The sequence below is a fragment of the Gallus gallus genome, chromosome 10 (genome assembly GCF_016699485.2).
Source record: "Gallus gallus isolate bGalGal1 chromosome 10, bGalGal1.mat.broiler.GRCg7b, whole genome shotgun sequence".
Lineage (NCBI taxonomy): Eukaryota > Metazoa > Chordata > Aves > Galliformes > Phasianidae > Gallus > Gallus gallus.
The window spans coordinates 3,402,059-3,427,926 of NC_052541.1; the positions used below are offsets into that span (position 1 = coordinate 3,402,059).

Consider the following 25,868-nt stretch of genomic DNA (forward strand, 5'->3'; position numbering starts at 1 on the left):
AGTTGGAAGGGGGAAGGCAGTATCACATTCTTGACGTTATTCCTGTATTTCTTACTTTTTGTTTGCTTTGCCACCAAATACAAAGTAGTTCACCTCGCCAGGTTCTCTTTGAAAAACCAAGAGTGACGTATGGTTGTATTGCTTAGTAGGTCGCTACAAACTGCTTGCAGTGTGGGGAAACTGAAGCACGGTGTGTTTTGTTCCAGTATTTCACTTCAAAGATTCTGCATTCAGATGTGTGATACACTACTTAATTTCTCACACCTTCAGCTGGCTTCTTAGTGGGAACGTGTTGTTTGTGCATTACATTTGTGTGTGTCATGAATGGACCAGCAGGTGCACATTTGGTTGTGTAATGGCTGGGCTGCTGGTAGTGAGCAGGTGGAAAGAACACTGGGAAAACGGATGGGGCTTGGGAAACTGTTGTAGGAATATCTCATAATTCACGAGTGTTGAAAAGTAGCTTTATAGTGGCAAACTTTGTATGCAGCTGGGATTGAATTTACAGACTACCTTTCTCTGACTTGCTAAAAAGCCAAGGATTGACAACCCCTTTCATCCTGCATTATCCAGTGTAGCTTTTAACTCCAAGGAAACTATGTTCACAAATTGATGCACTGCTCCTTGGGGGTTGGTGCAGAAACATTAAATTGTACTAAAATATTCATATGTGAGTGCATTTAGCTGAAAGCAATTGATGTGCTTTTCCCTAGAGAGCAAAAAGAAATTGCTGTATGGCCCTGCACTCCAGCAGACACCCTAACCACGCTTAAGAGTAATTACATAGCTTGTCTCATCAGAGGCACTCGCAGTGAAGAAGAGACTGTAGCTGGGATGCAGTTTAGTAATGTGCCCTTCTTGAATGGGGCATATTGGACAGCATCACTGCCGAGTGCAGGATATTGTTTGATATACAGTGTGATATAGGAACTTGTGTGAAGCCTGCACACATTTCATTCCAGTTACATTTGGAATTACAAAAAATAACTTGGTGTGTAATTGCATAAAATTACGTTTTATTTGGTCAATAGCTTGCAGTTGGGAGGAATCTCATGTATGAGGCAGTTCTTACGATGGCTTCTAATTCCTTTGTCCTTTCACCCTTGCAAAGGAGATAAAATGAGCTGCCTTTAAAAAGAGGACGTGTGCCTAAGGAGTTTATCAGACCAGCTTGTTTAAATGCACGCCACTGATAGGGTGATCAGCTGATGTACACTGAAGGTTTTCAGTGTAATTCAAAGGTTGACATAAAAATCTATAGCAGCTGACAGCCCTCTTGCAGAGTAACTACCTCCTCTTGTGTTGCACCTGTGAAAGATGCACCGTCGTACCCTACAGCATTCAAAATCACTGTAAGTTGCAGCTAAAAACTGTACTTGTCATTCTCCTACATAAATGTAGTTCCAGCTGCCTCGAGGTGGCCTAAGGGGTTTTAAAATATTCTCATCAGTAAAAGTGAAGTAATGTTATATGCCACCAGAAATGGGAATTAGGATGGCTAAATGGTTAACGTACACTGCCTCTCCCTACAAGATATACTGGGGTCGTGTTTGTGAGAGTTTGTGGAAGGAAAAAACCCACAAAGCTATGCTAGATTAATAATTAATACAGCAAATGAGAGGAGTTGGGTTCTTGATTTGGAATCTTGCCTTCGATATAGGCAAGGCTGTTCAGGCCCTGCCTCCCAGTAGTGCCCTGTGGGATGCTGTGTGGCAAGACACAGTGGAGCACTGCTGCTGCATGCAGGTTTGCTGGCAGAATCAGCTTTGTCTGCAGCCCTTGTGAGAAGCTTAAGGCTATGTTATGTGCTGATGCTCCTGCCTTCACGCTGTCCTGGTACTGACACAAGAAGCCATTTCTGCAGCAGCATGTATTTAGTGTAGGCATTTCCTGGTTGTGCCTCCTCGCCTTTTGCTCCATATGCTGTTGGGCTGTTTGGTCTGTTCCTGGCTGCTTGCTTCTGCTGCTGTGCTGTCCACTTCATACACAGTGGCATACAAAGATTCGTGGTGTGACACTGGCATATTTGTAATAAATACTTTCTATGTGAAATGGAGTTACTGGAAGGGAAGGCAATTCTTTCTCTCTGATGCCACGGCCCTATAACACCAAAACTTAGCTTTCTCCCTTTTTTCCACTTAAATTACGACCGAAGCTTCACCTCAGACATTGCAGGGAGCCCCTTGGTGCACAGTCTGTTTGCTGTGTTGTTTTCCTTGTGCAGCACAGCGCTGGCAGCATCGAGAGCCTGCCCATGTGCAAGCACCAGGGAGTGCATAAATGCCTCTCCACACACTGGACTTTGGCATAAGTGCCTCTAATTTCTGGCTGCAGATCAATCACCTGACAGCAGTAATTAGAGCGGCTTCCAGGGCTCTGAAAAGCAGGAATGTAAAGCTGGTGTAAAGCCATCTTTGTTGGCACCTGAGCAGTGTGATGCAGAGCGTACTCGTGCTGCTTTGTTCCCCGGCGTGTGTTCCCATAGATGAACCCTGAAGAGCTGAGATCTTCTTCCAGACCCTGATGTGCTCTCTGCTGTGATGGCCACGTGCTGGTAATTGGAGTCCCACTGCCCCGTGGCTGCTCCGTGGCACTGCTCTGCTCTCCACGTTCCTCCCTCTTCTTCTTTAACAGTGCCTGGGCTGCAGTCCTGGCCTGGGTCTGTGAGCACTACCACAGCGGAAGTGCTCGGCTAAAGCCAGGATAGAGGTCAGTGATTTCAGGGGAAGCATCAAAACAAGGGGATTACCCTGAGAGGAACTGAAAGAGATCAGAATTTTGGAGGCCTTCTTGACCTCTCCAGATGTGTAATTGAGTTGTTTTTTCCTTGGAGGGATCTGAGCAATCCCAAATCCTGATCATCCAGGTCTCATTTTTCCTTTTAATAAACAGTAGAATAAATTTAAATCAAGATTTAAGCCATCACAGCTGTTGTGCAGCACTGAACTATTGTTAGGCAGCAAACTGTCACGTGTTACCTGTGTGAAAACATTACTGAGGTGTTCCACCATTGGTGCTGCAAGGCAGTGAGCAGTTGTTTTGGCTGGAGAGCCAAGGGCATGTAACCTAGAAGGGCTCGGCTTAAAGGCATAATGAAGGCTTTTTGGATGAGCCTGGTAATTTATAAATGTCTTTTTTAATGAGGCATCTTTGTCTTTCCCAGATATTTTAGTCGGATATATATGTAGGCATCTGGTTCCTGGTTAGCTGGATTCCTTCCAAGGACTGAACCTTACAATGTTAAACAGAGTGATAAGAGTATCTGGTAGTCTGGATGACTGGCATTTAATGAATTGCTCTAAAAAAATCATATTACAGTAATGTGCTTTTGAAAAGAGCTTATATTAAAGACTATATGATGTTACAGTGATTTCTTCTGTAACATCTGTTCCTTTATTTGGTATAATTAAAATATTGCATTCCTACTATGAGGTCTTACATGTACATATTGTATTACAGTGCAGCTGTGGTTAAAGTGAGTTGACCTCCAGTACCAATGTATGCACTGAGAAGCAGTGGAGACTCAGAAATTGAGTCTCTTCAACAGCTGTGCTGCTTTTGTGCAGATAGGCAGACCAGATTCTGTGCTTCAGTTTCAAAGCAAACCATTTCAATAGGAGGTACTTTGTTCCTGCTGCCTGCCTCCCATTTAGCTGTTACTGGAGATCTCCTATGCTTTCCTACACAAGCTATTCTCCATTTGCCTGTCCCTGTTTGAAAGCGAATGTAATAGGTGGAGTCTGTAGCTGTAGACATGTCAGACAGCAGTCATCTTTTTTCTGCAGTCGATATGACAGCTATCAGCCTGGATGGAAAATGCAGCCTGCCTTCTCTCTGTGTTGGAACACCTTCATTTCCAGCCGCTTCTGGAGTTGGGGACTGTTCTACAGCTGTGCTTTGGTCTGCCGTGTTAAAAGCCGCTTAACTGTAATGCACATCTTAAGTGGTGGAAGGACAGGATCTCTTTTACTCACTTTACTCCCTCCGAATCCAAAGATCGCTTCTTGGTTTAGGTCTGTATGCTCTTAAATGCAGACTAACTGTGGTGGTGATGGAAAACAAATTCTGTTAAATATTTAAGTTTGCGTCTTCGTAAGGACGTATTTATATGTTTGAATGGGTTTGTCAGAGGATCCCCAGCTGGTTTTGTGTGCTCCATTTGCCTCTTCTGTGACTGAGAGTGTGAGAAGTACTTCCTTTGTGTTCCCTCTGAAGTCAGGTAGCTGAGCGCTGCGGGTCTGAGTGCTGCTTGGACTTGGGCTGGTGGAACAACTGTCAGTGAGCTGAACGTATGCGTGGTTTTGGGTAGGCTACAGACAGGGTAATTTTCAGCCCACGGGGGAAAAACTACTTTTTCTGCTATGAATTAATCTAAATGCAGAGCTATTTGCTTATCAATCTTCATCCGTTTTAAGTTTCTTTGGAGATGCCAGGTTGGCAGTCACAGAGTATAATCATTTCCTGCATGGTGTGGTGCCTACCCGAGCGCTTCTTTGCTCATCTACCACAGAAGCTGGTAGTGAATGGGAGGGGAGGAAAGCTTTAAGGCATGTGTGTACGCTGAGGTTTGGGCTGAGTAATAGGAACTGTCACTGCAAGTGGAAATTGTGGTAGCCCACTTCTGTGCCTGAAATGCTTTATCCTGCCATACAGGAACATTTTGGAAGGTGTAAGCACCTGAATTCCAGCCCTGTGTGTTCTGTCTTACCCTTCTAGGAGGGTCATGGAGGCCTCAGAGCAAAAAATCTTGTATTTCTCTTTAGGAACTGCATTATCCATTTGTAGGTTATCTCGCCCAGTATGTATTTGGGCCATCCCCAGGGTCATGAGTAGCACTGATTGCCCTCTCCTCTGTCTGAACAGTGCCTTACATTTGATGCAGATCTCTGTTTTTTTTTTCTAATCTGTCTTTGCCAGACGCTCCTTTGGGATTCTCCTTTTACAACTGCATCCCAAAGTGGGAAAGGGAACCAATCATGAGCTACGTTTAATATAGACAACCACTGTCATATAAAAACTGCTGTATGTAATTGATCCTGAGCAAGGCTTGTGAGAGCTGACCAAAACTGTTGCGGATACTGACAATGTGTCCCTTTTGTTTTCTTCTAGGAACTCTATATTGCTGTGGGAATATCTGGAGCAATCCAACACTTGGCCGGCATGAAGGACAGCAAGGTATGTTAGGGCTGGGTGTGCTGCAAGAGATTTTTGAGCAAGGAGGAGAGCTGACTTCCTTGCTTCTCATCAGTGCTTTAAAGAACTTCCCATTTTTTTCCAGTGTTGTTATGATTGTCATTTTGTCAGCTGCCTTAAAACGTGCCTCACTGAGCCTTGCAAGAACTGCTGCACTAAGCCTGAAGTATAAGTAAGAGCTAATTCAGTTATTTATGAAGAACAACAGCAACAAAAAGGCACGCACACATGCTTGAATTCTATACAATAGATGCATTTGCATTTATTTCAGAGTATGACATATTAATTCATGCATAACAATGCGTTATTTGAATTATGAACTTACTATTTCATAAAGTAAAAGATGTCTCTGACATTCCTGCATTTAGCTATTCAAATGGAAACCTATTATAAACTGGCAGTAAAACTTTAAAAGGTTTAACTCATTAGTTGCCAAAGCAAATAATCTGAAACTGGAATTGCCAGTTTGGTCCACAGTGCAATGTTTGGAAAGAATAGCAGAATTACTTGCTGCATCCTACTGTCAGGTGCCAAACACGAAGAACAGAATAAACCAAAAAGCTGTCCTGCCTCCTGCTGAGGAATTGTAGAGAAAAAGGGTTGCTTTATTTTTCTACTTCCAGGGAACTTTTCAGAAGCTTTGCTGGGTTGGGTTTTGCCTTCTGGCAGCCAGGAATTGGAGTAGCTTGTAAAACTGTCACAAACTGAGGACAAACAGTGTGCAAAACCCTGCAGACGGATCCCTAAAATCGTCTTTTGTGTCTGAGCAGTGACAGAGTGCAGTGAGCTCACAGGACGCTGTGTATCCTCACAAGCCAACCTGCGTGGTGGGGTGATCCGTGCTGCTTTTTAGTTCTTTTTGCACATGTTATTTAAATCAAATGTTTCTGGGGGGGCATTGTGGGTGCAGCAGCCTTTTTTGGGCCTCACCCTTCTAAAATGGATGCAAGCTATTCTTGCTTATCTCCTCAATTAAGGAAGAAACAGCTGACACTAAGGAGCATTGATGGGCAGAGCTGAAGGTCACTGCTGAGACAGAGGTGTGGATAATGGCATCTGCAGTGTGTTCTCGGTGGCCTTAGTGGAAACAGGGTCAGTGCAGCCTCCCCTGCTGGCTGTGCAGCAACAGGGGGACAGCAGGGGCAGAGGGTCAGCATGGAGCATGGGCAGGAGCAGTGCTGGTGCAGTGCCCTCACAGCCATCTCTGCAAAACCTCTGCTTTTTTCGCTTTTCCAGTGCCATGTTTGATATTTTGAGACGTTTTTATATCAAATAAGATAAAGTTGGTCAATAGGAGAAGCGTACTTAGGTTTATTTTCCCCCAGAGGTAACAGTTTTTCTGTCGTAAACAAATTGCATTCTGAAATTCAGTTTTGCTTCCGTGTGTTTGAAATGCATCCTGCTTTCCTTTTAGCCTGAGTGCAGGTGTTGGAGTTACTGAAAAGTTCCCCTATATACAAATGAAAGGGTTTTGCAGCCATGCAAACTGCCCCTGGATTGTCCCCCATCCTCCCATTGGCACTGGGCACTGTCTGGCACTGTGAACGTGCACGCTTCAGGATATGCTTTCCAGAGTGTTCTGGTGCTTTCTACCGAGTGAAGCGAGTAATTTGTCCTCTTACAGCAAGGTACAGGATGCAGCTTTGGAGGCCTGGCAAGTCCTTGTTGCTTTCCTTAGGTATTTTAATGCCCTCCTGAGGTAGTTACAGTATCTTTTCTTTTTAAGAGATGTAACTTGCAAAAGTTTGTTGCCATTGTTGCAAGCAAAGTGATGCTTCTTATTCTTACCATGGGAAGTCTGACTGTGGTGATGAGGTAGAGATCCAGGTCTTACAAAAAGTCCCTTCAGCAAGAGGAGGCAGAGGAGGGCCTGGGCTGCCAACTGCAGCTGAAGGCAGATGCTTTTCAAGCAACTGTTGCTACTTTGTTTTCGTCAGCGTGGCACAGCATTTCCCAGGGAGCCCTCCAGGGCTGTGGGCCTGAAGAGGGAAGCGCGGAGAGCTGAGTCTGCAGGGTTTGTGGCTGGAGGTGTGTTGTGTGCTGAAGGGACAAGCTCTGAGGGTTGCAGTTCCTGCACACCTCTCCCTTGTGCCTGGTGAGAGCAAGCGCCCATAGCAGGGCTCACTGGGGATGCCCAGCCAGCTATGTTCTGTGCCATCTCAGCCAGACTGTCCTGCCCCCTGCAGCCATGGGTGAGTCCTTGTGTCCCTGGGAGCAGCTCCGGGAACACGTGGTGGGGCCTCAGAGCACAGCTAAAGTCTTTTGAAGTAATATCCTTGGCTGTCATAACCTGGATTTTGCTTCCTGCGCTGTAGAGCTGTTAGCAAAGGCTTGCATTTGCAAGAGGAGTAACAGAAATAAAATGAAAACCTTTGGGAGGAATGTGTTGGGGCAGGTAGTACTGGCACGCTTGCAGCTCTGTGCTCGTGAGCTGGCGAGAAGGCAGCAGCAGGGCTCTGCTGTAGGTACTGCCTTGTTGTGTAAACCATGTGGTTCTCCTTTACAGCAAGTCATGGGATACAAATGAGCTGTGAAGAAAGGAGGTTTCTGTAGGCTTAACAACACAGGATTTGTGAACTTTTATCTTTGAGTTATTGCCACTGATGTATGCTACTGAGCCATTAATTTTGTCAGGCAAGTACAGTCAGTGGAGGGAGCAGAGCATATGAGAACCATCAACTGTGGCTACCTGGGAATGGCAGGTAGGTGTGCAGAGGAAATGTTGGTTAGAGCTGTCCTGGGGAATCTGTTGCCTCAAATCAGAGCTCGCAGTGGTAGCACTGAGGTGGAGAGGCAGTGGCAGAGTGCTGTGGTTTAGGCCAATGGGTGTTAGGCTCGTTTTATGAGCTGTTGCTTATTTCTGATTATTTTTTTCCCCATCCTTGATGGAGTCTCCCCATCCTGTTGGAGATTCAACTTTGGACGCCCACGCTTATTTTGCTGGAAACTGTCACAGACATTTATGATGGGATTTACCTTTTATGAAAGAGTTCAAATGGGGGAAGGCATTTTCTGGACTGCTGTGTTGGGATTTAGCTCACGTGCATTTTTCTGCTGTGTGACACAATAAATTACATGGCCTGCTGTAAGTACGGGGGCCTTTGGCACGGCTCTGTTACGTTTATTTTAAGTAAGTGCTACCTCTGATTTATTTCTGTAATGCTATGGCTTAAATATTGCAGGTAATCTGTTGTAGTTTTTTTCCAGACTTACTTATTTTAAACAAGGGAGGAGAGCTGCATAATGTGAGCAAGGAAGGGATTTTTTAGAAATGCACTTGGTTGTTGTTAGGACTGCTTGGCTCAGTGTTGAGACTCGCGTGGTGGTGGGCTTTTAGGAGTGGTGGGGTTGGGTTTGGTTTTAGAAGCAGAAGGGGAAGATGTTTGTTAAATGCTGTGACCTGTTGCCTTCTGCCCCTAGCAGCCAGGAGAGAAGTCAGCCCCGTTCCTCGGGTCAGGCCTGTCTGTGCCATCTGCCCCTGCATGATGATCACGGTGTTCACGTGGTGCTTTCCTGTTGTTGCAGACCATTGTTGCTATTAACAAAGATCCAGAAGCTCCAATTTTCCAAGTGGCAGACTACGGACTGGTGGCAGACTTATTTCAGGTGAGGCTCAGTTGGGGCACGGGAGAGAGAAAGCTGTCAAATGTAATGACACTTCAGATAGGTAATAGAATCTAACGGGGTGTTTGCTTTGGATTGTTTTGCACGAGAGCTGGCTTTACAACTTCCTTATTTTCAGTCTCAAAACTCAGTCCCCACAAGCATTAAGCTGAGAGGGGCGGGTTTCACATCAGCCTGCCTGTGTTCACATTGCCTGAATGTGAGCCATTCTGAGAAAAAAACTGCACATAGGTACTGAAATGAGGTTTTTGAGCTTCATAAAGTATGAACGCACAGAGTTGGCATTGTCTTCAGACTGCAGCGGGCTTGCTGCCTTACTGACACCGAGGGGCAGCTGGCAGTTTTCTCCTGGAAAGGCACGCTGTGCCCCAGGCAGTGTCCAAGTGCCTGCAGCTCACATGTGGGCTGCCCACACGGCCGTACATGGCAGCGGTGTGAGCTCACAGCAGCTCCATGGAGGCATGGGCAGAAACTCTGCCAGCACTTAATGCCATTCCTGAACTAATGCCCGTTGGCTCAGCAGTGAGCACGGGCCTTTTCGTTAGGCAAAGTCACATTCTGAAGAAACACCATGTAGACAATTTCCTTAATAAATTTTGTACGAATGCATTATTTCCACCTAATGGAAATGTAGCGCTCTTAAATAATTAAGAGGCTCTATTCAGCAGGAGGGGCGTGGGGAGTGCTGTGAGCTGGGGTGACCCACGGCCCCTGGAGTTGTGTGCGGTGGGCAGGGGGCTGGGGTGTGATGGGGGGTTGGGACCTCACTTAACAACTTGGTGGAGGGGAAAGCGGGTGCTACCCTGGCACTGGTGTTTGCAGGCAGTGCCTGAGATGACGGAGCTGCTGAAGAAGAAGTGAACAACTGCAATGGCTGCAGTTGGGCTGGAGAGTAATGACAGCACAACCCCAAGATTACCGGAGAGCACTGGTGTCAGTGTATGTTTGTGCTGGGCAGTGTTTGTTATGGGTGGAGGTGGGGACAGAGGTGGTAAGAAGGAATAACGGTAATAAAGGATTGTAGTGGTAATAGGGGATGTAACTGTGGGGTTTTTTTAAGTTTCACTTTGTGGGTGGCAATTGGCTGGGACATCAAGTGGTGGTTATGGGGGGGAGAGTGAAGAAAAGCTAGTGGAAAAGGAATAAGGGCAGGAAAGGTAAGGAAGGAGAGAAGGGATGGAAGAGGGATGGAAGACAGGAACAAGGGAGGCAGGAGGCAGCAGTGGTTGTCAGTGTTTATTCCCAACCTCACTCCCCTCCCAACTGTACTCAGCCCCTGGGCAGAGGACATGGGGAGCTGGGAGGCCAGGCTGGGAGCAGGCTGGCCAGCAGCTCTGTCTGTCCCTGGACACTGTAGCTTGGTGCTGGTGGAAGGTCTGTGCACCTTGGGGCTAACCCCAAGCAGGTGGCAGGACGTGGCCTTTTCTCCCTGCCACTGGGCACTGTGGGTCCAATCCTGTTGGCAGAAGACAGGGGGAAGGTCTCCTGCGCCTAAGAGGACGCCATAGGTACCAGCTGGCCCAGAGCTGGTGGCAGGGCAGGCCTGTTGGGGGCCAGCTGAGTGGGGCAGGTCCAGCCCTGGGCTGGTGGCCACTGCAGGAGGTGCCATAGGTGGCCTCGGGTTGCTGCTGCCTTGCCTGGGGCAGCCTGGTGACCCAGCACAGTGGGTGTGCCCCACAGCCGTCCTTACGCCTCAGGTACCTTGCTCAGCCGTGGCTCGGGGGGTCCCAGGGCCCCATACTTGTCATCAATCACCGGCGGGCCCTGTGGAGAGTCAATGAGTGGCTTGAGCTGGAAGACCTCAAGGTTCTCCTGATTCCTGCGGTTGTAGACGCTGAGGCGGTGGCCGAGGTCAGGGCTGGCCCTCACTGAGCCCGCGGGGCTGGGCAGCTTCAGGTTGACAGGGTCCAGCCCCTTCTGCGCCAGGCGTGCCTCTTCGGACAGGGAAGAGAGCAGCTCCTGGACCATGGCTTGTGCCACCCGCTGCTGGCTGGGCACGAGGTCGGCCTGAGGGCTGGCGCCGGCCCCGTCCTCACAGGCTGCGCTGCAGTCTGGGGAGGAGCCCAGGGTCTGGCTGCTCTCACTGCACGCCTGTGTGCCCGAGCTGACGGTGGAGCGCGAGGCGCTGCCCGAAGTGATGCTGGCCGACGTCCCGGTGCTGCTCAGCCGCATGGGCACCTCCACGGTGAAGAGCTCAGAGGAGATGTTGGGGCGATGGACGTCGATGGCTGCGGTGGTGACCACACAGATGGCAGCTTCAGGAACACCGCTGTCTGCAGGAAGAACAGCGGAGAGGGGCAGGTGAGAGCACAGCACAGGAGCTCGCTAGTTAGAACAGAACTAAGCAGAGCTCAGAGACCTCTGCAGCTCTTGGAGGGCTGGGTGGGCACACTGTACAGTGATAGCTGTAAAAATGCATTGGCAGGCAGCATCCCTCTCTCCTGTTACTTATTTTATACCCAGGTAAACGTATGTCCAGGTGGACATTTTACATCTACCACGTCTGTACCAAACACTCCCCTGCATCCCCCCAACTAATGGTTGTGTAACCATCCTTTAATAAAATGGACAGATGATGTTTCTCAAATACCCCTATTGTGTGTATTTCTAAATATGTAACACACACACACACACTCCTATATCTAAAAATAAAAGAATCTCCCAGGTCTCTGTAATGTGACTCCTAAGTCCATGCGTGTGTTTTGTGCACCTCCACGTAGGGACTGATGTGCAAGCAAGAAAACACACTGTTACCAATATTTAATTATGTGGTTATACATATATCCTTTATATGTTTGTGTGTGAACATACATACGTGTACACATACATGCATGTGTATATATACATATACGTGTGTGTGTATATATATATATACACACACACACACACACACACGCCTCTCTCTCTACCTCTCTGTCTCCCCCTATATAGTTTTTATATTTTATTTTTTATATTTATATATATATTATTTTTTTAATTTTTATATTTATTTTTTATATTTATATATATTTCTATATTTTTAAATATATTTTTATATTTTTTATATTTTTTATTACTTATCATACATCTGTTTCTTTCACCTGCATCATATATATATATATATATATATTACATCAACACATACTATATATATATACACACACACCCTATATATATATATATATATATATATACACACATATATATATGTACACACTCTCTCTCTCTACACATACACACACACAATATATATATAGTGTGTGTATATATATAAATATGTATATATATATATACATACATATATATACATACACATACACACACACACTATATATATATAGTATATATATGTATATAGTATATATATGTATATACTATATATATATATACACATATATATACACACACACAAAAAATATATATATATACACACACACTATATATATACATATATATAGTGTGTGTGTGTATGTGTAGAGAGATATATATACTATATATATAGTGTGTGTGTGTGTGTGTGTATATATATATAGGTATATATATGTATGTATATATAGTGGGAATGTGCACATATTCTTAGTACACCTTGGTACGTACCTGTGTACACACATGTACTCATATAAAAGATGTAAATATAGTTTCGGTCACACACACACACGTGTATACATGTACACACACACACGTGTATACATGTACACACACACACGTGTATACATGTACACACACACACGTGTATACATGTGTTTACATAAGTATGAATATACATGCACATATCTATACATACACGTGTATCTGTGTACATGTATGTACACACGTGCATGTACACATATGTATGCAAGCATATAATATCTATATAACAACATATGCATGCAGTGCATTAGCAATCTATCCATTCATATTTTTATATAGATATATATAGAGATATATAAAATATTATATATATAATATATATATATTATATATATATATATATATAAGTATATATATATAAGTATATATATAATCTTATATACACATAAAAATGGATTGTCTCCTTTTATAAGCAAATAAGCTTGGATATACCTAATTACCTAAGTAACAAACACACTGCACATAGTAACTATATAGAGTCACACCTATGTGTACATACACTCAGTTTCTAATAGAATTAAATACATTTTTAATAAAAAGGTATGTAGGCATGTTTGTGTGGGTTGGTAGATGTATATATAACAATACAATCATATGTATGTACACATAACATTTGCAGTTGTGTACATATGTGTAACTAACTGTACATATACACACACACAGACACACAAAAACATTTGGCTATTCTTGTAAAGGTATGTGTCAGATTATATATAAATTATTCACATGCATTGAACATTAAATATAAAATATGCATGTAGGTATAGAGATAATTACATATAATGCATTATATATTTATATTCCCATATATCCATTCCACCACCTCCAGCCCCACTCCCATAAGCCCAGGGTTACCCGTTTTTTATCTTTATATATATATATATATATATATATATAAAGATATATATAGATATATAGATATATATATAAGATATATAAAGATAATATATATAATATACATACACATATATGTACATACACATATATGTACATACACATATATGTACATACACATATATGTACATACACATATATGTACATACACATATATGTACATACACATATATGTACATACTATATATACTATATATTGTATTATATATATAAATATATAATATATGTTTATTATATATATTCCTATATATAAACATATATTTTATATATATTTGTATATATTATATATCTTTATATCATATTATAAATATATATTATATATATAATACTACATATATATAGTATATGTATAATAGAATAAAAATAAATATTTTATGTATTATGTATATAAAATACTTAAAAATACAAATACATAAAAATATATAATATATATAAATATTCAAATATAAAAAATAATATGTATATATAAATATATTAAAAACTGGGGTAACCGTGGGCTTATGGGAGTGGGGCTGGAGATGGTGGAATGGATATAGGGTAATATAAACATAATATATATGTATACGTACGTGTATATATGTATACGTACGTGTATATATGTATACGTACACACACACATATATATTTATGACTCCTACCTTACTATGTTGGCCCACAACATGAGTGGCAGATGGTGGTGGTACAGCTGTAATTTGAACCTTCCCACCATTACATTTTGTTGGCATGTGACAGCTGGCAGCAGTGAGGCACTCCGTCATGGAAGTGCAGATGACACATAGGGGTGGAACTCAATTCTTCCATGCAGAAAAACTGGCACCCAGTGACATTCACTGAATGGCTCTTGCTCAGCATTGATGGAGATCAAACAGTGGATGTGAGCACACAGAGGGGCAGCTGCTGCATTTCAGCAGTGGGGTGCATCCACTGGTGCAGATGTTTGTGAGCGCAGCATGCAGGCTCTTGTTCATTGCTGGTGAAAATGAACAACTGACAGTGTTGACTGTGTTGAAAACCAATGCTTTGTAGCTGAGAATTTGCTCTATCTCATAGTGTTATTGTGCTCTTCATAGTTGTTGCAGTTTCCATGGAAATAAATAGGAGGTGTTACCTTCAGAGCAGCCTACTTGCACACACATACACACATTCATAACACACACTCACCCTCTATGTGTATGTGTGTTACCCTGGGCTTATGGGAGTGGGGCAGTAGTTGGTGGAATGTATATATAGAATATAAATATATAATGCATTGTACATAATCATCTCTATACACACATGCATATTTTATATTTAATGTACAATGCATGTGAATAATTTATGTATTATCTGACACATAACCTTTACAAGAATAGCCATATATATTTGGACATGCATAATTTATCTGTTATATGTGTATACCCACATCTGTGCATCCCTAGAAACATATATACACCCACCTACCTTTTTTGTTATGTGTATATGATAAAAAGGTATGCAGTTATGTTCATATGGTTATGTATGTGTGTGCATTGGGTATGTATGTGTACCCATCTGTATTCCTCAGCTGTATGAATACACACATCCATACATATGTGAATGTAGATATGGGGCTGGTGCTGCACTGAGCTCACTGCCCCCGTTCCATTCACATTTCTTGCTCCTGCTTCACACCTTTGGGCCCAGTGGGACCTCCCTGCAGACCCAGCAGGGCACCAACCTCTCCAGGACAGTCAGTCCTTCAGCCTGTGAGCAGCACCCCGGTGTGCACATGGTGTCCCTCACCCTCGGAGAGCTGCTGCTTTGGCTCTTGTGGAGAACACCCCCAGATGTGGGTGTTGGGTTCCATTGCCAGAACAGACTCCGCTATTGCGTAGCCTCACTGGGGTTACAGCACACAATGCAATGCAAACACCTGCTTTACACTCATGTTTTCAAGCAAAACTTACCACTGCTGGGCTCATTGTAGTACCGGCTGATGTAATTGTTCATGTCATCCTCTGAAACAACAAGAAGGCAGCGTGTGAGTAAGTGTCTGCCACGGCACCGTGTGCTCACAGCCCCACGGCCTCCTGTGCCCTCGCAGGGCTGGGTGTGATGCTCAGACCCCCCAGCACGCACTGCACACCTCATGGCCGTGGCACCCACAGGCCGATAGGAGCAGGGTTCTTCATCAGAGCCGCCCCGCAGTGCTGCGTGCTGCACTCTAAAAGCATTCTCTCCTTTTAAGTGCTCTTTTTGATACCATGTTTCAGAGAAGCATGCTCATCCCTGTGGGGCAGATTCCCTTCGCCCCCCGGGTCCCTGCGGCCGCAGCGCTGCCTTTCACAGCACTCTGCGGTTTGCAGGTGAAAGAAACAGATGTTTTCTGGGGAGCACTTTCCCCATCCAACAAGACCCAAACCACCGAGCACTCTGTACCTGAAATAGCTGCACTCGTAAGAAGGCAATCGAAGCTGACACTGAAAGGGAACGCGGTTGTTTTCCTGGTTTCGTTGGCTCCTAAAAGCTTTCTTGGCCCCTGTTGATCTTTAAATGCCTGCAGTCAGAGGTGTGCTTTGTGCTAATGTCCAAGTTTAAAAGTGAGGCCTCCGAGTAGCTCAAGGCAGTGCTGCAGGATTAGGGTACATTGCAAAGCTTTTCGGTTATCTGCTACTCAAACACACTTCATTCCCATCATACATAATTCACACTCTAAATGCTGCCGGACCCGCCAGCCTGTGCAGATATGGCTTCTTGGTCAGGCAGGGAACCTTCAGATACCTGCAGAAAAATTCTAGTAGGCCTCCATCCCCTTCAGCTCTCATGGAAATCTGGTCTATACACCACAGTCACTTTGTGCTCAAGCAAGCAAGCAGCTTGGAAATGGTATTTACCTGCTTTCTGTGTCACGGCTCACATTAAACCTTCTGTATGATCGCATGCACTGCCTGCCATCCACCTCCAGTGTGTATTGCTATGCTACCACGAAACCAGGTGCCTTCAAACCAACTTAACAGAGTTACAGACAATTCATTACATCTGCAAACCAATGCCAAACAGCTGCAAAGGAACAGCAGCAGTGCAAGCACTCCTTCAGCACAGCACAGAGAGTCACTGCTTTGCCTCCCTGCCTGCACGACTGCCAGACAGCCTCCTGCTGCCGTGTCTGCATGCGATGCCTCCTCATCCTCATTGGGCTCTGCTGTTTTTATATAGAATCACAGAATCACCAAGGTTGGAAAAGACCCACAGGATCACCCGGTCCAACCGTACATACGTGTGTGCATCTCTCTATGTAAATAATATAAACGTGGATGTATAAAATATGAAATACTTTTTTTTTTTTTTCCTAACCCTGAGTAGTTTCTTATGAATAAAAAACAATACAAAGTATTGGAATAACAACAGCAGGATAAATATTTCAGCGACAGATTAGGTTTCTGAACGATTACATTGAGGCAAACCGACAACTAACAAACTCATCTTGGCCATAGGGAGTCACAGCTGTTCCGGGCCATAAGAGGCTATAAGCAATTCCACTCATCTCTGACAATACCCCACTCTGCTGAAAGCTGGGAGACTAAGAATGCCACCAAGACAGCACTGAAACCAACCACTTGCACAGACACGATGTGCAAGAAGCTCAGTGGCAGGAGGAGGTGGGTGTAAGTGAGGGAGAACGGCTCCTGCAAGAGGAGGAGACTGCTCGTAGAATGGAGTGTTCTCTGCTCTGGGGATACTTGAGCTTCAGCTACAGAAGAGCAGTGCTCTTCACACAATACTTCATTCTCTGCTTTTACAATTTCTGACAGCTCAGGATTTCGGGAGCCCCACATCAATGCATCCCCTCAGTGCCTCCAGCAGGGCCAGGCTGTCAGTGCACAGAAGGGAGCGTGGTCAGGAGGGCCCATCAGACTCCTGCCGACCTCACATGAATCCAGAACAGCTCTCCCTGGTGCTGCAGCCAACCACCTCCGTGAGGCTGTAAAAGTGCAGCAAAGCCCAATCAAGAAGGGCAATAAGGCCCATCTCTTCGCTTGCCAACCAAATCTCCGTCGTCGAAACGACGTGCAGCCCTTGGTTGGGACCTGCCTGAGAGCTACAGGATTTTACCTTCTGTTCTTTGCCTGCGAGATTCAGATTACATCTCTTCCACCACAAATGGCTTAGGGAGCAATAAACCATTTGGAGTACAGTCCCATATAATCTCATCTGACCCGAGAGAAAACACTGTAATCTCTCTCTCTTGGCCCTGTAAAAACCTCATAAATTTGGTGCAGCACATAAATGACATTCTGAGCAAGGCAGATCTCTTTTTTAGTTCTGTAATCTCCCAACAGTGACCTTCAGTTCGTCAGTGCCTGCAAAACCCCTGCATACAATGAATGCCATTTGCATATCTACGTGATTAGAGGCCTTAAGAAAGTAGTTTTTTAAAAACCAGAATTTGTTATTGTAACAAGCAGAAGGATCAATGTGGTGGAATGGTCATACAGGAGCTGTAATAACAAAGGGACTATTGTGATGGAAAGGTGTTACCAAGAAAAAGGAAAAGTGCTCACCCACCTCTGAAGATCAAGGCTTGCAGGGAAAGCTCCAGAAGGGAGGGATCTCCAACCAGAGGTCATTCTCCAGTGGCAGTCAGCCCTTCAATGGGGTCTAAGAGAGGTGCAGCCAGGCTCCACCCCTTCCTATCACACACCTGAATTGCCTTCACCTGTGCTCCCAGGGCTCACCGGGTCCTTTCCCCAGGTGCTCAAACAGTGCTTCAGGCCGGGACTCATCAGTTACCATACAGTTATTAAAATATTTTGCTTCATATTTGTATTGCCATTGGTTATACTGCCTTCCATCCCAAAGTTGCACGTTCTGAACTGCAGGGTTTTTACTGCTAAGCAATCTCTCACTGAGCAGAGCAATCCCTGATTGCACCTTCCTCCAAAAGGCAGTGATCTGCATGGAGAGGCTTCTAAAGGAGCTCTTCCACCTCCATTGCTACCTACCCGACACTGGCTTCTTTTCCACCAAGTACACTACCACCATCTAGAAGCAGTTAGGAGAGAAGCATAGGATCAAATACACTTTCCAATAACGGTCACTAAGGCACAGAGCAGGAAAGTTCTTTCAAAGCAGAAGTTATAGGACCAAGCTGTCGTCCCGTGAACACTTGTAGAAATAGGAACAGTGCTGACAGCTACACTGCTCCGACAGCCAATGGCACTGCTCACTTGTACGTTCATTCATTAGGGCACGTGCTCTGAGCTGTGCCTCCTTCACCTTCCTGGTCTCAAGTAAGATGACCCAAGCAGAAATGTTTTCCCTTCTGCTTTGCTGGCTCCAAAAGGTGTCTCTACATTTCCCTCTAGCAACGTGGAAAGTTTGTGCCAACAGGAAATACCGGCAGCCAGCTCAGCCCTTCCAGGAGACGTTCACACGAAGGCGGATTGCCACGCGGTGCAAGCTGCTGTGCTCACGTGGCTTCCATCCACATACATGTCCAGTCAGCACAGGTTGGATGGCTGCCTGAGCACGTGGGATAATCCACCACGAGAGGAACAGCTGCAGCTCCCTTGCACAGAAAGCACAGCCGCAGATTCAGCCTGGTTCTAACTAAGAAATCGACCTGAGATGAAAAGCCACTGTGGAGAAGGGAAAACTGAAGACATGAAAGATCAGTGCAGCAGATCATGCTGCAACAGCACGGTGTGCTAAGCTGAACAGGGCTGAGATGCAGAACACCTGTGTGTGGGCACAGCCAAGGGCTTCCGGTGTGGGATGGCCCAGAGCACCTCTCCGTGCTCCTTTTCCAGCCTTGTTCTCTGTGAGTAGGGATCAGCAGACCCGTATCTGAGCTGGCTTCTGACAGTCAGTGTGGATCAAACACACAGGAGCTTGGGCCTATCTCTGCAAAACAGCTGTTTGCTGCATCTAGAAAAACAAACCTTGAGAAAAAAATATGGATATCAACAAAATAACCATCAGGGTAATCAGCAGGGACAGAGAAGGGTAGTTTAAGTTGAAGGACTCGAGAACAAACTGATGAACTGGCAATGAAGAAGGGCAGAGGAGGGGTTAGGGAAAGCTTCTAATGATTTAGGAGAGCGAGGTGCAGGAACAGTGTTCTAAAGCCATCAGAGGGCACCTACCTCACTGCTTTCACACTGCAGAACAACCCATTTGTGAAAGGGATTATCACAGCAGGGATTACCTGCCTGGGCAGTGGAAGCGTTCCAGTTCTGCTCCTTTACCTGCCAGCAATATCTTCACATCCCCATGTATTAATGATGGGAGACAGCTTCAACCTCATCTGTGTGACTGCACAGTCACCACTTCTGGAAGTGGGAAGTTTCTATCTCCCTGCCCATTTGGTGAACATGAAATCCAAGAGCTTCACTCCACCAACTGTACGTACACTTACTTCAGTGTTACTTGGTGTCTAATTCTTACGATTTCTGCTTGGACAATCAGTGCTGAGAACCAAAAATGGGCACGTATGGAGAAGCTAAATCCTCAGTCTTTCCAGGACACATAGAGTTTGACCAGGAAGTGGAGTGCTCTAAAGATATAACCATTAATAGGAGTAGGCTTCAAAGCAGATGCGTTCCAACCTTAGAAAAACCCTATTTATCATCTACTGCCCTGCAGTGACAGGGCTCTCCTCACACCCCTAACAGGGGATCACCCCACAAACTGGCTTAAGTGTGCAACAATCCCAAGTGTTTAGCCAGCTCACACTGCCTTGCAAACAACTGACAGAATCCTCTGCAGAGCCTCACTTTGCCTTCTCAGACAGCAAATGAATAACCTTAAGGGAAGCCTTCTGCAGCTCCAGAATTGGTCCTTTTCCCCTCCCCATATCCCATTTTCTTCACTTGCAGAACACGTTAGTGCCTATGGGGAGAGCAAGCTTCTCTGTTCTCCAAGCACGACCATAAATTGCAGCAGTCCCCCAAAGAAAAACACTGCTAATCCCCCAGAAGGAATAGCTACAATCACTGCTCTGCCATGGGAACTAACAGTCTGGGATGCAGCTCTTGCTCAAACAAGTACAAGGGTGCCACACTGCTTTTAAGCTATGGCAGTGCTGTAGACTTTCCCAAACTGCAACGACATATGCAGGAAAATGAAGGATTTCCTCTAGGGACTGTAATTCATATATTATGAGGGAGATTAAAGAATAATAAATTTTGGAAGGAAGTATTAATGGCTGTATGGGGTACTGCGAACCCAGCATTCCCTGGAGCTGGAGAGGTTTGTAAACTCAACAGTAAAAATGATTTGTGCAGGGGCAGAACACGTTGGATTTGATTCTGCCCATAACTGGTTCCATGCTGCACACTGCGAGAATTCAGGAAGAGGAAAAAAGAAACCTCCTCCATCGTTTGGAGGTGGAGCAGATAGGATACATCGGGTGCTCCGAAAGTAATGCCTCCTGTTTGTTTCCACAGAAACGACAACAGTGACAAAGAGCACAATAACACCATTTGACAGAGCTAATTCCCAGCTATACCAAATGCAATGGAGCGTTGGCAGGAAGGTTCAGCCTCTACTGCCATACCACCAACATCTGCCTCTGACATGGTGAGCCAACGTAACAGAATAGGAGGCACATGTAGCACCCACATCCAACAGTGTTCATCCCCAGCTCTTTGCAAACCCAGCAGCTGAGCCCCACAGCGCTATTTTGAAGTCTGTGAGTACCATCATCATTCAAGTCATGCTCCAGAAACTTAGGCAGTGAAGCCAAATAAGATGCTTACAGGGCAGCAAACGTCATAGCAATGCCCTGGGCGTATGGCTTCCAGAGTCCTCCCTTCTATTGAGGCCATCGTCTTCCCTGGCAGTGACAATGGCAGCCTTTGACATGCGTGCTGATACCTGTGTGTCAGCCTTCATGTCTGGCTACTCTGAAGTCCAGTTTGTTGGCTGGACAAATACAACCTTCACTCAAAGAAAATAAAGTTGAAACATTTCCTGCCTCTTAGCAAATTAAGTAGTAATTAGCATGTATCCACGCTTTTTCCAGTTATTCCTACTGTCTTAGGATTCTTCTTCAGTGTCTGAAGAAGCAGTGCTTCTTTACCTTTACTTCCAGGCACACAGTATCAGCTAGGGAGTTACGGGACACTTTCAGAGCCTGCTGACCATCTGACCAGAATCACAGAACATCCCAAGTTGGAAGGGATTGAGTCCAACTCCATGCTCCGTAAAGGACCACCCCAAATCCAAACCCTGAAAGTGCTGGCCATGCCCATCGCCCTGGACAGCCCATTCCACTGCTCACTGCCCTCTGGAGCAGAGCCTTTCCCTAACCCCCACCTGGCCCTCCCCTGACACAGCTCCATGCTGTTCCCTTGGGTCCTGTTGCTGTCACAGAGAGCAGAGCTCAGCATTGCCCTTCTGCTCCCCTCCTGGGCAAGGATATGTATGGGAAGCTACAGAACAGCACATGCAGTGTGCTCCTATTGCTGGCCACACTGCATGTCTCTGCACAAATTCCCAGAGGTGTTGTGTGTACCATGTGATGCTGGGGTTACTTGACTTACCTTATTGAATGCTGCAGTGAATTGTTGCACAAAATCCAGTGTAAATACCAGAGTACAAGCTACAGCTGTCCCCGAGGAGCTTTAACTTATGCACTATGCCATAAAACTCCCAGGTATGGAAATGAATAAAAAGACTGAATGCTTTCTTATTCCATAACCCCTCCACGATGAAGTATTCTGCACTGAATGTTTCCATTGTTCAGTGCAGACGGGGGAAATAAGATTAGCTCGAGATGGAATATCCCACTTCTGCATGCAGTATGTTCTCCAGCCAACTAAAGCTTGCTGGTTTGGCAGAACCCAGAGCTCTCCAAAGATGGCAATTTTTTTTTGAAGGCTGACAAAGTTAAGTTTGGCACAAACATATGCATTCTATGCCATACCCCACCCTCAGGTGTTGTACGTAAGGCTCATGTTCTGCCAGAGCAGAAAAGAAGAGCCTCTCCTGAGCCTGTTTTGCCTAACAGCTGAATTCTGACTTTGAATTGCAGCTTTTCTTTTAGCAGCATTAACAACCTGGTCCCTTACTTCTCCTCAAACTAGTCACTGCAATAGGCAATTGCAGATGTTTTTCAAAGCTCACAAATGCCACGTGGCCTACAGAATGATTAACTGCAGTAGTCACTCTGGAGTATTAAAGAAGGGAAAAAAAAACACAGTTAAAGTGGATGTTGAAGTTAAAGTGGAATTCCTACTGTGGTCTGATAAGAGAAGGTAACTTGCAATACATAACCCTTGACCTAAAAAGTAGGGGTGAAAACACTGGTGGTTTACAGCTCCAGGCAGAACAAGTGGTGGGAAAGCACAGCCAGTGTAACTACATGGCGTAAGAAGCAAAAGAATGCAGAAATGACCTACAGGAAATGTCTCAGTCTGCTCTGCAGAGCCTTGTTTCCAGAATATTTCACCTGTTGGAGGAGGTGAGAACATAAGAGATCCTACATCATCCATATACCCATTCCATGCTGTGCAAATGAAGGACTCTTCAGCTGAAGACATGCTCTCACCTCTATGGGGCGTATCACATCCAGGTTATCCAATGTGTGTGTTGGTGAGAATGGCCGTGGTTGTAAATACTTACAGGATGCCAAAGTGGTACCAGCGAAAGCTACTGCTACAACAGCCAGCATGTTGCTGGAGAGCAAAGACCCAGTTGAGGTGAGGAGGTAAAAGAAGCAGGCAGGGCTGTCTCATGGACTTTCTTTTCTGGGGTAACTGCCTTATCAAGCTGTTAGCTAAGGTTTCGAAGTCCTGTAGCTTACACAGAAGCAATCTCTAAGTCAGCACTGCTACAATAGTATTCAAAGCCTTGTGATAACGGATGTGTTACATCATTATTTCTTTTCTCTGCAAAATAATGCAGACAACTACATGCAAAATCCTCTGCCTCAGCTGACTGTTCTCTGGATTATGAATTACAGCACTGAATATTATTGCTGGGCGTGTGGTTTCTCATGCAATTTGATCTTGGTTCCCTTGTCCCCTTGGTCCACCACGACAGCAGACTATCATGGGTGGCTGTCCCTTGCTACAAAGGCCATAGGAAATTCTTTCTGTTCAATTGTAAAACATGGAGTCACCTGAACTTAGCTTGTTAAACTTAGCTCATAATACTTCATCTACAAAAGCTTTGTATATAATAGATGATGCACAAAAAATATTTCCTGGTGTTTTTAGTTGACTTCTGGGAATGAAAAATTAATTCTATATTCTCAGTATGAATGTTTAAACATAAGATAACTGCACCTTACCTGATATGTGAAGCAGTGCATGCTTTCTTACTTGCTGGATGCAGTTTTTTTTCCAGTGAAAAGCATGACTTGCTCTAATGAATCATGTAACCTAACAATATAGAAACCAAGATTATGTGTCTACTTTGTTGCACGTGTAGCCAGCATTTTACAGGGAGAAACAAACCATGAGCACTTGTGTTAATCTGGAATAAATACTTCGAACAGAAAGAAAAAAACAAGGTAAATCTCCATAGCACTGTAATTCCAGCAAACCTCCTTCTAATTGTGCACAACGCTCTCCAGTTCCAAATGTAACCCTCAAGGAACGCATGCATAAATTATAATATATCCACTGGGGAAACCTCTGAAATCCTACAAAAAAGGGGGAAATGCATTTTAGGGGACAGTCTGCTCAACTGCTTGCTTTTAAATACAATTTCAAATCAGGAATAATTAATGGCTGAATTGTGGTTAGTGCTTAGACATTACTACAGAGGACAAAACAGAAGCAATTCCTACATGCTCTCATTACTGTGTAGAGAATGGAAAAAAAATATAGTTTGAAAGAATCTGGTCAGCTTTTTCTCCTAAAGCTTTTGATTAAAATATTTCTATGCCTTAAATTCTGAGGAGTTGACCAAATAAAGGTACCAATTAAGCCGTATTCACACACTGCTCATCTACTGAAACAAGAAAGTTAGGATGTCCACGGAAGGCTTGGGTATCACTATGGTAAAAAATTACGACATGAAATATGACATTAACCATCAGTGAGATCATGGCACGCTCTCTCCCCCACCATGAGCATTGGGAATCATGGGTAAAGAATCACAGAATCATAGAATGGCCTGGGTTGAAAAGGACCACAATGCTCACCCAGTTCCAACCCCCTGCTATGTGCAGGGTCGCCAACCACCAGCCCAGGCTGCCCAGAGCCACATCCAGCCTGGCCTTGAATGCCTCCAGGGATGGGGCATCCACAGCCTCCTTGGGCAACCTGTTCAGTGCTCACCACCCTCTGGGGGAAAAACTTCCTCCTAATATCCAACCTAAACCTCCCCTGTCTCAGTTTAAAACCATTCCCCCATGTCCTATCACTGTCTGCGTCCTGTCCAATAAAGCCTTCTGGTATAGCACTTCAGTGATAAATAAAAAGGGGGGATCCAGGTAAATATGATGTTATTATTTCCCTGAACCACACATCTCACCTAAAAGACAACCCACAGGACCGCTCCTCATCACAGGCACAGGAGCTGCCTACAGTGTGCAAATGCTCCTTTCCTTGCACCAGAGCCGCCCAGTCTAAACACAGCTGAGCTGTCCAGCATGGGCAGTTTTAAACCGCTTAGTGAGAGCATAAGCCTCCAACCAAGGCAAGCTTCACAGCTGGTGCGTGGGCAGCCACACCACCTGGAAGGCAGGCTGGGATGTGGTACAGTCAGCAGGATGGCTGGAACTAGTAGAAGAGAGATAGTCCTCTTCCCATCAATTCATAAGATATTACACAGAACACAGAATAAAATATGACACGCAGGTTCCTATGGATTTGCACATCTGCAGTTATCCATCTATGCTTATATTTCTAATCCACATACACAGATACACTTAGAATCACAGAATCACCAACGTTGGAAAAGACCCCCAAGATCACCCAGTCCAACTGTCCACCTACCACCACCATTTCCCCACCAAACCACGTCCCTTAGTACAACATCTAAACCTTTACTGAATACAAGACTTGAGCATCTCCCAGCAGACACCAGATTCTTGGGTGATGATGGCCAAAAAAAAGATAAACTGTCCAAATTAACTCCTAACATACACAACCTGTCCTGTCACTAGATTTACATGTGAGGGTAATCTGGCCTAATACATTTAACCCGATACTTTTAAAACCAGTATGATAAAAGGCAACACTATGAATACCAGGAGCTGACTTATGCATCAGGCTTCTATGCAGACAGACACAGTAAAAGCTGCGAGACGTGACATCAATTTAGAACAGCCCTGAGTCCTCCCTAAACCACAGAATTGCAAGCAACCAAAGTCTGAAATTGTTTTTCAGTTCTTCTTAATTTCCCTGCTTTTAACTCTGAGTGATTACTGCTTTGCCAATTCTGATTTGGCTGCTGCTGCTTTAGCGTTGGAGGGATACAATCGTGAGGACACTGGGAAGGTATATCGCTGTCATTTTCATCTAGAGTTGTTCCATGGGCCCTGGTCAAAATCTGCTCAAAAATGCAACAGCTTCTGCCACTTTGGAGCAGATGCAGCTTCTTTGCAAAAATGGGAAAAGGCATTCTCCAGGGAA

General features: G+C 44.8%; 2 protein-coding genes across 4 annotated transcripts in view; one reads left to right on the top strand and one right to left on the bottom strand.

Annotated features, from left to right (window-relative positions):
* The window catches only part of ETFA (electron transfer flavoprotein alpha subunit), a 30,049-nt gene extending 20,202 nt beyond the window's left edge, over positions 1–9,847 (top strand). For 2 of the 3 annotated variants that reach the window (XR_006931006.1, NM_001305470.2), the window contains 3 exons: positions 5,110–5,175; positions 8,719–8,799; positions 9,640–9,847. Coding sequence is in view for 2 of the 3 variants with exons in the window: in NM_001305470.2 (NP_001292399.1) it covers positions 5,110–5,175; positions 8,719–8,799; positions 9,640–9,678 (186 nt within the window). In the remaining variant the exon portion in view is untranslated. Of the gene's footprint in view, positions 1–5,109; positions 5,176–8,718; positions 9,436–9,639 lie in introns of those variants that run through there. The other variant, XM_046899008.1, reaches the window with a different exon arrangement.
* The window catches only part of TMEM266 (transmembrane protein 266), an 82,764-nt gene continuing 62,326 nt past the window's right edge, over positions 5,431–25,868 (bottom strand). The window contains exons 11-13 of the mRNA XM_046899224.1: positions 15,246–15,296; positions 10,519–11,090; positions 5,431–8,832 (exon numbers count right to left, since the gene is read on the bottom strand). Coding sequence (XP_046755180.1) covers positions 8,791–8,832; positions 10,519–11,090; positions 15,246–15,296 — 665 coding nt within the window. The 3' untranslated portion in view covers positions 5,431–8,790. The remainder of the gene's footprint in view (positions 8,833–10,518; positions 11,091–15,245; positions 15,297–25,868) is intronic.